Here is a 15,753-nt window from a genome sequence, read left to right as displayed (position 1 = left end):
ACGAGCAGTCAGGTTGCCAGGTTTCCAACCCTCTGTTTGCAGATGAAAAGCGGACAACAATGCATCTCTATGGAGGTGTAGATGAAAACCGATGACCATCAGTTCAGTTTACATCAGGAAAAATCAGTGTCAGTTTAGATCCGCAATGTGAGACAGATTAGCTCTCTATTTTGACTGACTCAGTTCAGGTTACGTCTGTTTTTTTTTAGACTGATGTCGTAATGCAGCATGGCAAGCTCAATGGCAAGCTCAATGCATGCTGGTAGAAAGCAAAGAATCATGGGAATTTACCATAATAAAAAAAAGTCTAAAACGGATGTAAACTGAACTGACAAAGGATGTGCAAACTGATGTAAATGGACTTTGTTTTTATCAATTATTTTGTATCCGTGAACCTTAACTGAATGGACGACGCTCGTGTGAAAGGGGCCTAAAACATAACTAAAACATACAGGTTGTACAGTATCTCCATCTGCAGTAAACAAATATATTGAAAATTATTGGAGATATCTACTTACTCGAGCAGGGAAGCACGATGTACAAATACTTTCCTCCTTTCAGACACTGATTCCTGGGATCTAAATAGCAAACAGCAATACTGTGTATTTAAATATAAAGTATATCACGCATCAAAATTCAGTTTTTCAATGTAGTATATTAAATAAATCTGGAAAATAAACATAGCAAATGGCAAAAAAAAAGGATAGATTTCATTTCCCAGATCTAAAACGCAGCAAAATTGGATACTGAACTTGAAATTTCCCATCTATATGTAATTAACCTAAGTTAAGATGCTGTGCATTCCATATGATAAATGGATGCCAAATGGAAGAAGGGTAGTTGTTAAAGTCAGCAGGGAAGGGACTTTATTCATAGAATGTCCCAACACACTACTCTCCATTAGTTATCACTATTCAGCCCAGTAAAGACAACAGGTACTACTTTAAAGTAGTAATACATACCGCCCAGATCAGTGTCTGCAGTGTCTGCAGTGTCTGCAGTGGGTACAGACAGATGTTTCTCATTAGCTGTGGCCGCTTAGCCTGCGCAAATCAATGACAGGCAATCAATGAAGGAGATTGCTGACGCCACTTTTGGACACTCTCAGAGCAGCTGATGTACCATATAGATGGGGTTACCCGATTAGCTTAACGGCCAAAAAAACTGACAATCTGTGACTTTACGTTTCCAGAATAGATAGAATCTTTCTGTGCGAAAGTTTGAGATTACTGTCCCTAATCTTTAGGGTTGGAGAAACGAAAGCTATACATTCCCACAATTGCCAGATCAGAGATGGTCTGCTCCCAACAGGAAATAACGTATAGAAGTGAACTCCAATATCTAACAAATTAGGATTAATATTTTAGGTCAACGTGTAGGAGCACTCATGGCCCCCCTTTCCTTTCTTTTATTCTTTTTCTTATCATTTATATTTTTAATAAAGATTTTTACCCAAACCTATTAGATCAACGGTCGAGCTAAACCCAATAGAAGTGATATTATCCAGTCCATCACATCCAAAGAAAAGTATATCACTGATGCCCCATCTGTTGGCACAAATTTACTCCACACTGACCCAGGGTTTATGCGGCAATGGGAGGAGGACTTGGGGATTCAGAACAAGGAAAATTAAGGGTTCTGCAACAAGTATGTAGAACCTCAGTATCCTCCCACATAGAGGAGATGAACTATAAACTTCTGTCGAGATGGTATCTTACACCGGTTAAATTACACTCAATAGACCCTAGTAACTCACCACTATGTTGGGGAGGCTGTGACATAAGGGCGACCATGGCACACATATGGTGGCAGTGTCCCGTTATCAATAAATATTGGACAGAGGTTGGTAAGATCATCTCCTCTATATGGGGATTACCCATGAGTATGGACTCCTGGGTAATGCTATTCCACAAAAGTGAGGGTTCAGTGCTAAAATATAAAAAATCCATCACACCACATCTGCTGAACTCAGCAAAATGTTTGATCCCATTGTACTGGAAGCACATAGAATCTCCCTCAATAAAGGAATGGCTCATGAAAATAAATCACATTTGTTCTATGGAAGAATTGTTTTTTAGCAGTCAAAATAAACATTTAGTTTTCTATAAAATATGGCAGGGGTGGTTTATATACAAGAAATCAGATGAATACCTATCAGTAATGACCTCCCACAACCGAGATTGAAAACAAAACATTATTCTCTTGAAAACGATTTTTTATTCTCTTATATGTTCAGGGATAACACCAATTAATGATAAAAAGGAAGGGTTGGTTTAGGAGGCCTAAGATTGTTTGTTCATATTTGTCTTTTGGAATTAAGGTGCTATAATCTACTTCTAGCCATGATTAATTAATATTTTTCAAAGTAAGACCTAAAACTAATTTACGTATGGGGAGCTCCAGTAGAGCACATTGGACTGGGGAAATTATCACTTAGACACTACTGTGGGTAGAAAACTGATTTATTTGCACGATACATACTGTCAAATGAAGGAAGGGGAGAGAAGAGGGAGGGGTGGAGAGAAGAGGGAGGGGTGGAGGAAGGAAGGGATGTGCTGATTAGCAATGTCCTTTTTGATCACTTATAGATCACTTATTCATATTTATTCATTTATATATATACATATATATATATATATATGTGCCTTAGGGAATAACTATATATATAATATCATATTTACATATTTATTTTTGAGTGACGATATACACCATCACAATATAGAGAAACGGAAACACCAAAGTAATTAAACCCAAAAGTAGTTATTACTGTCACTATCATAGATAATTACAAATAGAATCACTCACGTTAAGGGATGAAATAGGAGAGTTTGGCCCTGTGCATTTATGAATTGGTTTATGGATAACTGGCATAATATATAGGTTAGAGGGGATTATTGTAATGCATTGTCTTGTTTTATTGTTACATGTTTGTTAATTATGTAAAATGTGAAATATTTGGATTGCTGTTTGAAAATTAATAAATAATTATATAACAAAAATCAATGACAGGCCAAGAGGCTCTGCAGCTGTCCGCATGTAATCGCAACATGGAACGATTAGCTTTGGTTAGGGATACGAATGGCGCTGGATGCAATTAGTCTGCATACAGGGTCGCTCATATGTCCCTAGCCGCATGTAATTGCTCCTTGAGCGGTCACGGCTAATTGTACCCGCCAAATACACTGATCCGAGCCGTGTACAACCATGAATGAAGCCCCCAACTTCCAGTTGTGGTGGGGGGTCCATTTCCTGCCCCTTTGCGACGTGTAGCTGCGGGTTGGGGTATGGCCCACACGCAACTGATTGGGTCGGGATGGCAGGGTTGTCAGTTTTGCGCCGGCTTGGGTAAACTTGTTTCACATCAAGCCCTGCATTTCACTATTCCTCGTAATAGTAAACAAAAATAGGAAGAATGCTTGTACACGGGTAACAAATCGGCTAAAAGACAAGCAGTCATTATTACCAGAACAAGTAAAGCAAGATTAGCAGTGATTTACCAAAACAATCAGTGCCCAGGTTGCTTGAATCCATTTACGGATGATCTGATGGATTCAATGGATGCAATAAAAAAATTTGATTAGACACAATTATATAGAAGTTTTGGAGCTAATATCATGGCCTTGGTTCTTTCTTCAAAAATTAATTTGGATCTTGGGCTCATTACATTAAAATGAACACATAAACAATATACATTCATCTCACCGTTTCTTTTTTACACAGGTTTGAGCTTTATCTCCATTTCTGTATGATTGCACAGCCTCTGTCATGGCTTTATCAAGAAGGATCCTTAAATGATTGTTTACAACCTGCAGAATCTCCTCCTTCACACCCTAGAAAAGAGAGAGGTCTTCAATTCAGTTAAAGCCCAACTTCGGGCACCTTAATTGTTACACTTTTTAAACCCTTAAAGTGGAACTGAACTCAAAAAGTGAAGATTTTCTATGTTTTAGGGAAAGTGTCAATTGTGCATAAGCAGGAAAAATTGCAGTCCATTTCCTAGTATACTAGGCATCCTAGGCACTAGCTGTATATCTGCAGAGTGAGAAAGCAGCTATGCTTTGTAACCGGCAAAGCAGATGAAGGGGTGAAGTCACAACACTGGAACTGCTGTCTTTCATAGACATCTTTCTGATATGGCTTGGGGGCCTTAACCACAACATTGTGGTGTGATGCAAGAAAAAAACAAATATGTAGCACACTACACCATACCGCACTGCAATGCATGTATTTATGTTAAGTGTGTGCCTAACACAGCACACCGCAATGAGCCACATTGCATAACATGGATGTGTGTCCTGTGGCTGGGCCACAAAACTCTCTGTAAAAGCCAAACACTGTTTATGTTTTTCTCCTCCTTTTTTATATACCTTACCCCGTCATTATTAGGGATAAACTGACCCAAACCAAGCATAACAAAAAAGTTGGTCAAATACATTTAGCCAACCACTTACCTCCATGTGTCTTTTCCATTCAATAGAGCCATCAATGTGATCAGATACACCACCTAGAGTAATGAAAACAGCAGTCAGAACAGGAATGTATGAGTACGGAATTTGTTTTTACTGGGCACAGAACCCCACATCATCCCCTAAAGGCACTTATAATTATTATTAATATTATACAGGATTTATAAAGTGCCAACAGTTTGTGCAGCTCTTTACAAACTGGAGGGAGACAGTATAATTACAATACAACTTCAATACAGGAGGCTCCTGCTCATGAGAGCTTACAATCTAGTAGGAGGGGCAGGTGATACAAAAGGTAATAATTGTATGGGATGAGTTCATGAAAGAAGTAAAGGACGATTATTATGTTAAGGTGGGATAGGCTTCCCTAAAGAGATGAGTTTTCAAGGATCACCTAAAGGTGGATTTTGTGATCTTACTACAACCATAGGGACACATATTATTTGGTCTCAAATTGTGTCTCTAACAGCACATTCTAGCAGTAGAACAAAAATAATTACATAGCACAGAGTGCAGAGCTTGTATAAAAGGATGTCATCATTCAAGTATCAGGAACAGAATTGGACCGCAGAAAAAAAAAGTCCATGGAGTGCCCCCTTTTCTTACATTTTTGTCTGAGAATAGGTTTATCCCAAGCACCTTTAAAGTGGAACTAAACCCCCGTCTGTTTTTTTAACCACTTGCCGTCCATGGCCATTCCTTATAGTGGCGGGAGGACGTCCTTCCCCTCCCCCCACTCGTGTGCGGCGCACAGCGCGCACATGAGTGGGTAAAACTGTCAGAAAAGTAAACAGCCAGCGATGGCTGTTTACATTCAAGCGATCGGGCGTCTCTATAGATGCCCGATAGCTTGTAGTAGGTGTAGGTGTTTGTGTCCCCCGCGCGTCTCTGTCGGTCCCGAGATCCACTGTGCCCGGCGAAGCTGGGAACGGCACGGCAACTCTGTCAGTGGAGATCAAAGGGAGTTCAGTACACGATCTCCCTTTGATCTCCTCTCCTGTCCCCGAATGCAGGAAGTGATGTGTATAACATCACTTCAGCATTCCTCTGTCACTCTCCGGTGCAGAAGCCAGAGAGAGCCAGAGAGAGCTGATGAAGCAGATCTCTGCTTCATCAGCTTCTCTGGGGGTCCCTAGGTGGCATCAGGAGTCTTGGAGACCCCTGATGTCTCCATAAAGATGACCTGTCACGTGAATTGGCTATCACATAGGGGGAATCTTATTCTTCTATGTGATAGCAATAAAGTTAAGTGATAAAGACGCAAAAAAAAAATTGTCACAAATAAAGAAAAAAGTAAAATAAAACTATTTTTTTTAAAGTCCCCCGCCCTCCCACATACAAATGCAAGCATGCGTCGGGTGCGCCAATGTGCGAAAACGATGATTCCGACCTATAGTGTCGAACATGTTACATATCGCAGTGAACGTCAAAGTGAGAGCAATCATTTTAGGGCCCTGAATTACTGATAACACTAAATTGATGAGCAGTAAAAGCTTTTAAAGCGTCGCCTATGACCAATTTTGGGTGTGGTCGTTTTCTGCGATTTCAAGGGAGCACACAATTTCAAGGCTTGACATTTTGGAGCCTATTTACCCGACGTGACCCCGTCTTTTATATTTTATCCAAAAATTGGGTAATAATAAATGTTCCATAACATTGCATTCTCACACACATGCCCAGTAAATCCAGCATTGCCCTGCTGTGATCCACCACTCTGCTGCTTCTATGTCACCGTCTTCCTTTCTGACATCATTGGGAGCTGACTGTCTCTTCCTGGTTCTTGCAGCTGGTCCCCAGTAATACCACCAGGCCTGCCCTCCTCCAGCCACTGTGTGGAAGCTGAAGCCTCCTGTGATATTCAAATTACATTTCCCAGGAGACGGGTGCACATCATTCTCACCTAGGTGAGAATGGAGGTAGCAGACGGTCTGGAGTATAAAAAAAATTTAAACAAAGATTGCAGTGATTTAAACTGCATTTTTTGAGTAAATGTAAATTTACTTGGGGATGGTGCACACCATAGTGTTTGCTAAAGGCATGGTACCTGTGCGTTTAGCTTGTTATTGCACAGCATAATGCACCACATGCAGGGCCGCTGTCAGGGGGGGGTACGGCTGATACTGATATAAGGGGCCTGGGCAGCCTTAGGGGCCTGGGAACCTTACACGGTTATCGGCTGTTCAAGCACTGGCGGAACTACCAGGGTCGCAGCCAGAGCCGCCGTCAGGGGGGGTGGGGTGTGTACGGCTGATACTGATGTTAGGGGCCCAGGCAGCCTTAGGGGCCTGGGAACCTTACATGGGTATCGGCACTGGCGGAACTACCAGGGTCGCAGCAGACGCAATCGCGACCGGTTGGGGGGCCCAGAGAGCAAGAGAACCCAACTTGGTGGCGCGTGTGCGACGATGTTCGGGAGCCCAGTGAGAAGCCTTAGGATCCCTATGCCCACACTGCTCATGCGTTAGGGTGGGACGAACTGGCGCTGTGCAGAGGAGACAGACGCGGCTGGAGAGGTATAGCGTCCTGTTACCAGGACAACCAGCGGCACCTCTTCTAGCTCTCTCCAACGTGACAATGTGGCGACCCTTCTAGCTATCCTCTCTCCGTGACGGTGGCGGCATTCTCCCGATACAGAAACCCGCTCTGATCTTCGTGCTTTTCTCCATCTAGAATGTGAGTCCTATTTATAACTATTACTTTAAAGTTGCCTCTTTTTTCTTCCCTGTCTATGTATGATCCCCCTCCCACTGATATTTCCTCCCCACACAAACTAGACTTGTATACTACTCCTCATACCCCACAGGCAGAACTACAAGGGTCGCAGCAGTCGAAGTTGCGAGCAGGCCCTGGCGTTCCGTTTGTTGGAGGGGGCACAGAGAGGAAGAAGAGGGCCCCCCAGAGATATTACCACTCCTTCCCCGCCGCTCTGCCACCCACAGCATTTACGGGCGACTGTGCGGCGGGGATGGAGAGGCTGTCACTTGTCCAGCAGAATGTGCCCCAGGTACCGCCAGACAGCACATTCTGCTGTGTGAGGACCCTCTCCACTTAGTCCCGCCCCCCTGGCCACTGAGACGCGGAAGAGGGCCCTGCATGAGAGTCGGGTAAGTCTGGGCAGGGAAGGGGGGTGCAGGGAAGGTGCGGGGGGGTAGTATTCTGCATTACTGATTTTTATTATAAGGTATTGCTGGGAGTTGTAGTCCTGCATAGCTGGTGGTATTCTGCATTGCTGTATAATCATTATACAGCAATGCAGAATAGGACCAACTATGCAGGACTACCCAGCAATGCATTATATTTTTAAGTAGGTATGCACCAGTCAGTGCTAATACTGGGCATTTTCACAAGTACTCATACTCATGAAAATGCCCCGATACTAAACGCAGATATCGGTGTTCTGTCGAATTTGCTGACCTCAGCATCTGCGTGCGCACAGACCGGTATTATCGAGGAAACAGAGATTTATTTACAAAGTATTTAGTTTAAATCGTTAATTGTGACTGTTAATAATATGCCGTCCGTCATTTACTGCCACGGATGGCATGTTATTAACAGTCACAATTAACAATTACAAACGAATACTTTGTAAATAAATGCCGGTTTCCTCATTAATCCCGTCTGTGCGCAAGTGTCGATACTGGGTCGGCGTTTCGACAGAACACCGGCACTACATTTTTAAAACTGAAGCGGCTGACTGAGGTCCCACGCTTGCTGGGGACCTCGGCAGCCTTCCTATTAACCACACAGTGCCATGGTGATGGGGGGTTGGGGGGGCCCTTTCATAGTTTCTTGCACCGGGGCCCTGAATGTTCTAGTTACGCCTCTGCGTACAAGTGACAGGCCAGGAGGTGGAGGGGGCCGGGCCCCCGTAGCACCGGAGGAGGCCGGGCCCGCACGCTCCAGATCCTCATCTGGGGTGCTCCATGCGGGCCTCTGGTGTCCCCAGGGGGTCTCCACTGTACATTAGGTTTTTAAAGATGGCCGCCACGAGTAGCGGCAAGCGCCCACATGTCATTTAATATATTGTCGAACAGGCACTATATTAGATGAAAATCATGCTCTAGTGGTCCAGTGGGGAATCAGTATGATCTGCATCTCTTGCTGATGCAGACCATACTGATCGCTCCCACGTGGTGCCGCCGCTGATTGGCAGGGATCGATTAGTATGGTCTGCATCTGTACCCCGATGTGGTGCTTATTCACATCGGGGTACCCCTTTAAAAAAGGGCCACCCAGATACGCCCCCCCCCCCTCGTGAATGAGTAAGGGGTACTTATACCCCTACCCATTCACTAAAGGGTTAAAATAAAAAGACCAGACTTTTGAAGAAATCTTTTATTTAAAAAAAAAAATTAATCCTAAGGTCAGTCACGACATCCAGCGTTGTCCACGATGATGACGGCTCGGCGAAATAAAAAATGAAACAAAGAAAAAATAAATAGAAATTTAGAAAAAAAACACAAACACATCACCGCTAGCTCCCTCCAACTGTTTTCATTTGTTCGGCACCTGGCAGGACTTAGCTGTGAGCCATGATCGGGCTGTGCCTTGTGGGATGCTCGGCGGGCCGATGTTCGAGACGAACTGTTGTTGGACTCGGACATCGAGACCATCCCTAGTAGCTACCAGTTGTCTGATAAAGTTAGAATACCAGAGCAAGCTTACAATAGGAGAAATACCACTCTTCCCCATGTACACTTTAATAGGGAGAGTCTGAAGAAGAAAAAATAAATTAATTAAACAAAAAAAAAAGTCAGGATTTCCCCTAAACCTGTCTATAGGTATGAGAAGTAATCAAAATTGAGTTCTCTACACTTCCCTCTACTCCCCTCCCTATCCCTTTAACTTTTCAGCATATATCCTTCTCTCAGGTAAACTACATCCTTCTCGAGGTAAAGGTCATTTATGGTCAGCTGAATAGGCAATATGCTATCTCAGCCCTTTACGGATCATTTATAGGTTGGAGCTTCCCCCTGAGGGGACCGGAACACAAGACTCCAGAATACGAGGCTGTTTTGCCCATAGTTCATTGTTTTCTTAATAAGCTCCCGGTGTAGCCCTGAGATGGTATTATTAATACTACCAAATGCATGTAAATTTCGCTTACTGACCCCATACATGTCTGTATATGCTTTGTATGTGTACTCTCCCCTACTATTTCATGTAAGTAACATAACATGTTATGCTGTAAAAAAAAACAGAAATTTTTTTTTTTTTTAAAGTGAGAGTGAAAATGACTGCTTTGGTAAATCACCTCCATAGAGAAAACATGTACAAAGGGAAACATAACCTGCTTTTGCGGGTAACCTTCTAAAAATGTTCATTATTTTCCTGTCTCTGGTTTCAAATATGACTCATGGCCCAGGAACAAAATATGCTGTAAGGTTAGAGTTGAGTCAGATATTGTGATCTGCATACTTTTCCTGGTTAAGTGCTCGCAAAGTACTGGAACTAATGGATCAGCATGACAGCCATGTAACAAGTATTTTCAGAAAATGAGATCAGCAAAGGCAGCCTATGCATTTCTGTATAATACAAGCACAGTTTTCCCTTAAATTAAAAGAAAACAAAAAAAAAACAAGCATACTTCAATATGGGGATATAGCTAAAAAATACAATATAAAATAACGGTAATAATGAAATCATTGCAAAAAATAATAATAATACATACCATTCATTGCAATTTCCACACTACAAGAGGGAACAAGACACTATAGGAAGGTATAAGATCTAATAAATCTACTCTGCTAAAACCATGCCGGCAGCATATTCAAGAATCTGAGCATTAGACCAGTGCCAGGGAGTCCTTGGTTAGTTGAGCATGCATGCATGCTTATACAAAGATCTTTCTGATTGTGCCATATAGATTTTGACTATTGGTGGTACATAAAACAATTACTTGGGCTTAGCCACTGTGCATCTTGTGTAGTTGGCCATAAACCAGGAGATCTTTGACCAAAAACAGGTAAGGAGCCATCTGCCCCTCATCTGTAGTGCTAGCATCTATTGCTTTTGATTGTGCAGCTCATGCATAGTTAACCCCTTCCATCCTTTCTCATACTGAAAAGGATTGGCCAAGAAACCCAAACGGTTTTCTAAAAAGAGAAAATATGGTATTATATGATAGGAGTGTACTACACCCACATACATATTGTCCCTTATGTACAGGAAAGTTTGTAAAATGCCACTCTTAAAGGAGAACTATGGGGTTAACGCTTTTTAACTTAAAAGTAAGAAGCATTGCTGGCTAGAAAGCATTGATTAAAACAAAAAGCAATAGGCTCAGTTCACAAAGCTCACAGGAAAAAGTGACAGTTATGTTCAGCTAAGTCCAATGAAATGTGAAAATAACAGTTATATGGTTAAATTGAAGATTCTTATCCTTGTGTTATAATCTTTGTGAATTAGGCCCAGATGTATCAAACAGACAGACCCACACATATCAGCACTTACCATTTTGTTCTGTGTAGGTTTGGTCCTTGTTGTGATCACTTTTCCTGTTCCGTACCGTGCACGATGTGTCCTCAGTAGCTGCCATGGTGTTTTACTGCAGAGATCTTAGACACACTTTCATAGTTACAAAGTAGAAAAGGTCCTGTGAACTCTTTCACTTAGGTGAAAGGCTATTAAGCTATGGGCTGCTAATATTTCCTGTGATCGATCTACTTCTCCCCTTCCCCCAAACAACTAAGAGTCCTGCTAGGCTTAAACACAATTACCCAATAACCTTTGGAATTTAGGGGACTTTGAGCCTTCCATCCAAATGAGCTGATGACAAGAATAACTAGTACTTCTAGGCCTTCCAATCCATATCTAATCTGATTGTAAGCTTAATTTATAGATATTTCACTTTCTACGCCTTGTACAGGTTGACAATCTTTGAGATACCATTTGACCTTGGATAGTTTGTTCAACACTGTTTTAATGATTTAAAGGAGAACTCAGCCTCATAGTTCGAGCCGACGCGTGACAATGAAACTGTCACACGTCGGCTCAATAGATCGGAAGCGAGAGAAAACATACTGTCGCTCGCTCACTTCTTGATCCTGTCCCGGCAGGGAGCCGTGACTGTCACTCACGACTCCCTGCAGGGATTCCCCCCCTCCCCTTTTCGATCCTCCAGCGCTGACTGGGGGAACGGACGGGGAGGGGGCGGGACAGCTGGCTCTGCCTCTAAATAGGCAGAGCCAGCTGTCACTCACACAGCTGGGTGGATCCAGACAGTATTGTCGGGATCCGTTCCGGCTGCGGCGTCTCAGTATACCGCGAGGTGTTAAAGGAGCCATCGTTCTCGTTTAAGGGTATGCAGTTATATTGACACACTGGCAGCTACAAAAGATTGCTGACTCCTGGTTGTCAGTAGCAGGGATCCCAACCTGAAAAGAGGATTTTCAGGGAGGTGCCTTCTCATTTCAGGGAGGTGCCCTCTGCCCCCTTCCCTTGTTGAAGAGCACCCCCCTGAAATGATGGCAGATAGCAAAGAAGCTATTGCTTCCCATGCTATCTGCTGTTTTTTTGTAGTATTCTGACAGCTGCTGCAGTCAGAATAAAAAAAAAAAACCAAAAAACTCTGCATAGGAATGAATGGCTAGATTGCTATTGGCTATTTTCGATTTGCAATAGCCAATAGCAAGCTGGCTATTGCACCTGCCCTCTGCTGCTGTCAATCAACAGGAGGAAGACTTAATGGAGAACTTCAGGTCCACCTCTGCTGATTGACAGCAGCAGTGGGCGGGTGCAATAGCTAGTCTGTTATTGGCTATTGCAAATTCAAATAGCCAATAGCGATCAAGCTATACATTTCTATGCTGTCTTTTGTTTTTACTCTGATGGCGGACGGCAGCTTCGATATCAGAATAAAATAAAACAGACAGCAGGGAGAGAATGTTTCTCTCCCGGGCGGCCAGGTGTTATTATCTAATAGCGGGAGACTCCCAGAACGTCCGGGAGAGTTGGGATGCCTGTAGTAGTAATAAGCTGAACACCCCCCTGTTCGGTTCGAATTCAAACTTTAGAACATGAAAAAAGTTGGAATTCGAACTTGAACTCAATGCAAGTCTATGGGGCTAGAACTTTGAAATGCAATTGTCTCCTTTTTGAAGGCTTATATGCAGGTTATTGGCCATAAAAAGGTTTTGAAAGGAGCAGTGATTTTAACATTGCTTAAAGTGAAACAATAAAAATGAAAAATCCTTTAAATGTTGTGCCTGGGGGTCCCCTTAACCTGCCTGTAAAGTGGCGCATCTGTACGATATATAGAACCTGCTGCAGCAAAAAGTATAAAAATTACATTTAAAAAAAAAAAAGTGTGCAGTTCACCCGCCCAAACAATATTGACCCTTTAGGTCTGATAGGAAAGTTAGGAGGGACCCCATTTAAAAAAAAAAAAAGCATGGGGTTCCCCTTTCAAAAGTCATACAAGGCCCTTTAGGTCTGGTAGGAATTTTAGGAGGGACCCCAAGTTACAATTTAAATTAAAAAAGTGTTTGGGGTTCCGCCTCAAAGTCATACCAGGCCCTTAAGGTCTGGTAGGAATTTTGGGGAGGGACCCCACCCCCACAAATGGGGAAAAAAAGATGTGGGGTCCCCCCTAAAATTCCCAACCAGACCCTTGATCTGAGCACAGGCCTGGTAGGGCAGGAAAAGGTAGAAAAGAGTCACTAAAGGGTTTAATTAAAGTTTCAAAAAAAGAAGCCAGACTTTTGAAAAAATCCTTTAACTACCTCCCGGCCGGCCGTTGTGTATACACGGCCTAAAAAAATAGAAAACATTTTAGAGGTTCCCCTCCCAATTTTTTAAAAGTTACACATAAAAAAGAATTACAAAAAAAAATTTTTAAGTCCCCACCCCTACATACACGCATGTAAACATGCGTCAGGAGCGCATACCTGCGAAAACGACGATTGCGCCCATTACGCCGCACATGTTACATATCGCCGCGAACATCGGAATGAGAGCAATAGTTCTAGGGGTCATCAATCACTGATAACACTAAACTGATGAGCTGTAAAAGCGTTTAAAGCGTCGTCTATGGCCAATTTTGGGTATGCTAGTTTTTTGCGATTTCACGAGTGCGCGCAATTTTTAAGCTTGACATGTTTGGTGTCCATTTACCCGACGTGACCCCGTCTTTTATATTTTACCAAAAAAGTGGGTAATATTAGTTGTTTTATAACAACTAATCAAACTTTTTAGTAATTTCTCCTTATTATAGTAAAAAATAAAACCCCCAGTGGTGATTAAATACCACCAAAAGAAAGCTCTATCTGTCCCCAAAAAAGGGTATAAAATTCATTTCAGTACAGCGTTGCATGACGGAATAAATGTCAGTCAAAGTACTGCAGCGCTGAATACTGAAAAATGGCCTGGCCAGGAAGCGGGTCTAAACACCTGGTCTTCAAGCGGTTAATTGAAAAAAATGTCTTCTATTAAAAAAAATTAAAAAATTGATCCACCAACGTAAACCAGCGTCAATCACGACGTCCAGCGTTGTCCATGACAGCGACGACTCAACAAAATAAAAAATAAAACAAGAAAAAAAAGAGATAATTTTTTTTAAAACACGCCCGCCGACCCATCCATTCAAGACGAACTCCCTCCCGCTGCAGAATGGCATTCTGACAGATGGCGTCAAAATATAAACAATTGGGCGGAGCTAGCGTTCATAGCTAGCTAGCTCTCCCCAATTGTTTACAGTTGTACGGCATCTGACAGGTGAGCCATGATAGGGCAAAGTCATCATTACTTTGCCCAATCATGACCCTTACAGAGTACTGTGCCCTTATTGGGCAAAGTCTTGCACCTGACCTATGGCTTTAGCCAATCACAGCTCATAATGTACTGTGTGGTGTGCAGTGCCTGCCGAACGCCCCGACAGTTCGTGTGTTCTCCGAACACACAACCTGCCGCTGTTCGAGTCGGACTCTTGCTCGAGTCCATCCCTAGTTGTCATACAGCAGTGCAGAAAGTGTATTAATCTGATTATCAGGCAACACAACTGGCACACAGCCAACAATTGCAAAAATAAGAGAATCCTCCTCTGACCTTTGCTGTGTGCCCTGACATGCCTTTTTTAATAGACTTTATGAATGGCCAGGGGCGTAACTAGAAATGACAGGGCCCCATAGCAAAACTTTGTATGGGGCCCCCCTCCCCAACCCCCCTATGACGGGTATGATGGTGGAATGGAGTGCAGGGATGGAGAGGATGGGTATGATGTTGGAATGGAGAGGTTAGGTATGATGGTGGAATGGAGTGCAGGGATGGAGAGGATGGGTATGATGGTGGAATGGGGTGCAGAGGACGGGTATGATGATGGAATGGAGAGGACGGTTATGATGATGGAATGGAGTGCAGGGATGGAGAAGATGGGAATGATGGTGGAATGGGGGTGCAGGGATGGAGAGGACGGGTATGATGGTGGAATGGGGTGCAGAGGACCGGTGTGATGATGGAATGGAGAGGACGGGGATGATGATGGAATGGAGAGGATGGGTATGATGATGGAACAGAGAGGACGGGTATGATGGTGGAATGGGGTGCAGAGGAGGGTTATGAAGATGGAATGGAGTGCAGGGATGGAGAGGACGGGTATGATGGTGGAATGGGGTGGAAGGATGGAGAGGATGGGTATGATGGTGGGATGGGGTGCAGGGATGGAGAAGATGGGTATGATGGTGGAATGGGGTGCAGAGGATGGAGAGGATGGGCATGATGGTGGGACGGGGTGAAGGGATGGAGAGGATGGGTATGATGGTGCAATGGGGTGCAGAGGATGGGTATGATAGTGGATTGGGGTGCACGTTGTCGGGTTCCAGGCACCATTTCCCCAGCTGACACCTGTCGTGCTCACATCCCCGGCATCCGTCATGTGATCGCACTTGCCCGGATAGATGTAAGGAGCGCCGGGATTGGAGGCTGAACCACGGCGTGTGCAGTGAGCGCGGCGTGCGTGTTCGGTGGGCGTGGCGTGTGCAGCGTGCGCGGCTTGAGTGTGGAGCCGCGAACAGGCATTGTAATAGATAGGCGACTAATCGACGATCGGAAACGTTGACAACTTTTTTGATTGTTGATTTTAATTGACTAAATCGAATCGTTGTTGTAGCTCTATTGTCTACCACTAAAGTTAAAAACAGAGGTTTAGATACACGTCTTCTGCAGAATATGTGAAAGCGTCTCGCCAAGGCACCTCCATATAGTGCGGTCCTAACTCTAATCTATGAGAGTCTCCATCTTGGAGCACATGCAGGCAGTGGCGTAACCAGAGTTATGGGCGCCCGGGGCAGAA

The 15,753-nt window shown here is 43.5% G+C and overlaps 1 protein-coding gene across 1 annotated transcript in view; it reads right to left on the bottom strand.

Moving 5' to 3' along the window:
- SOAT2 (sterol O-acyltransferase 2) overlaps positions 1–11,004 on the bottom strand; it is a 29,374-nt gene extending 18,370 nt beyond the window's left edge. The window contains exons 1-5 of the mRNA XM_018556197.1: positions 10,920–11,004; positions 6,199–6,366; positions 4,452–4,504; positions 3,703–3,830; positions 519–578 (exon numbers count right to left, since the gene is read on the bottom strand). Of these exons, the coding sequence (XP_018411699.1) occupies positions 519–578; positions 3,703–3,830; positions 4,452–4,504; positions 6,199–6,366; positions 10,920–11,004 (494 nt within the window). The remainder of the gene's footprint in view (positions 1–518; positions 579–3,702; positions 3,831–4,451; positions 4,505–6,198; positions 6,367–10,919) is intronic.
- Positions 11,005–15,753: the final 4,749 nt, after the last annotated feature.

This window comes from Nanorana parkeri, unplaced genomic scaffold (assembly GCF_000935625.1).
Source record: "Nanorana parkeri isolate BGI_ZX_2015 unplaced genomic scaffold, ASM93562v1 scaffold228, whole genome shotgun sequence".
NCBI lineage: Eukaryota > Metazoa > Chordata > Amphibia > Anura > Dicroglossidae > Nanorana > Nanorana parkeri.
The sequence above is the reverse complement of the archived record's forward strand: the minus strand, read 5'-3'. Positions and strand labels throughout refer to the sequence as shown.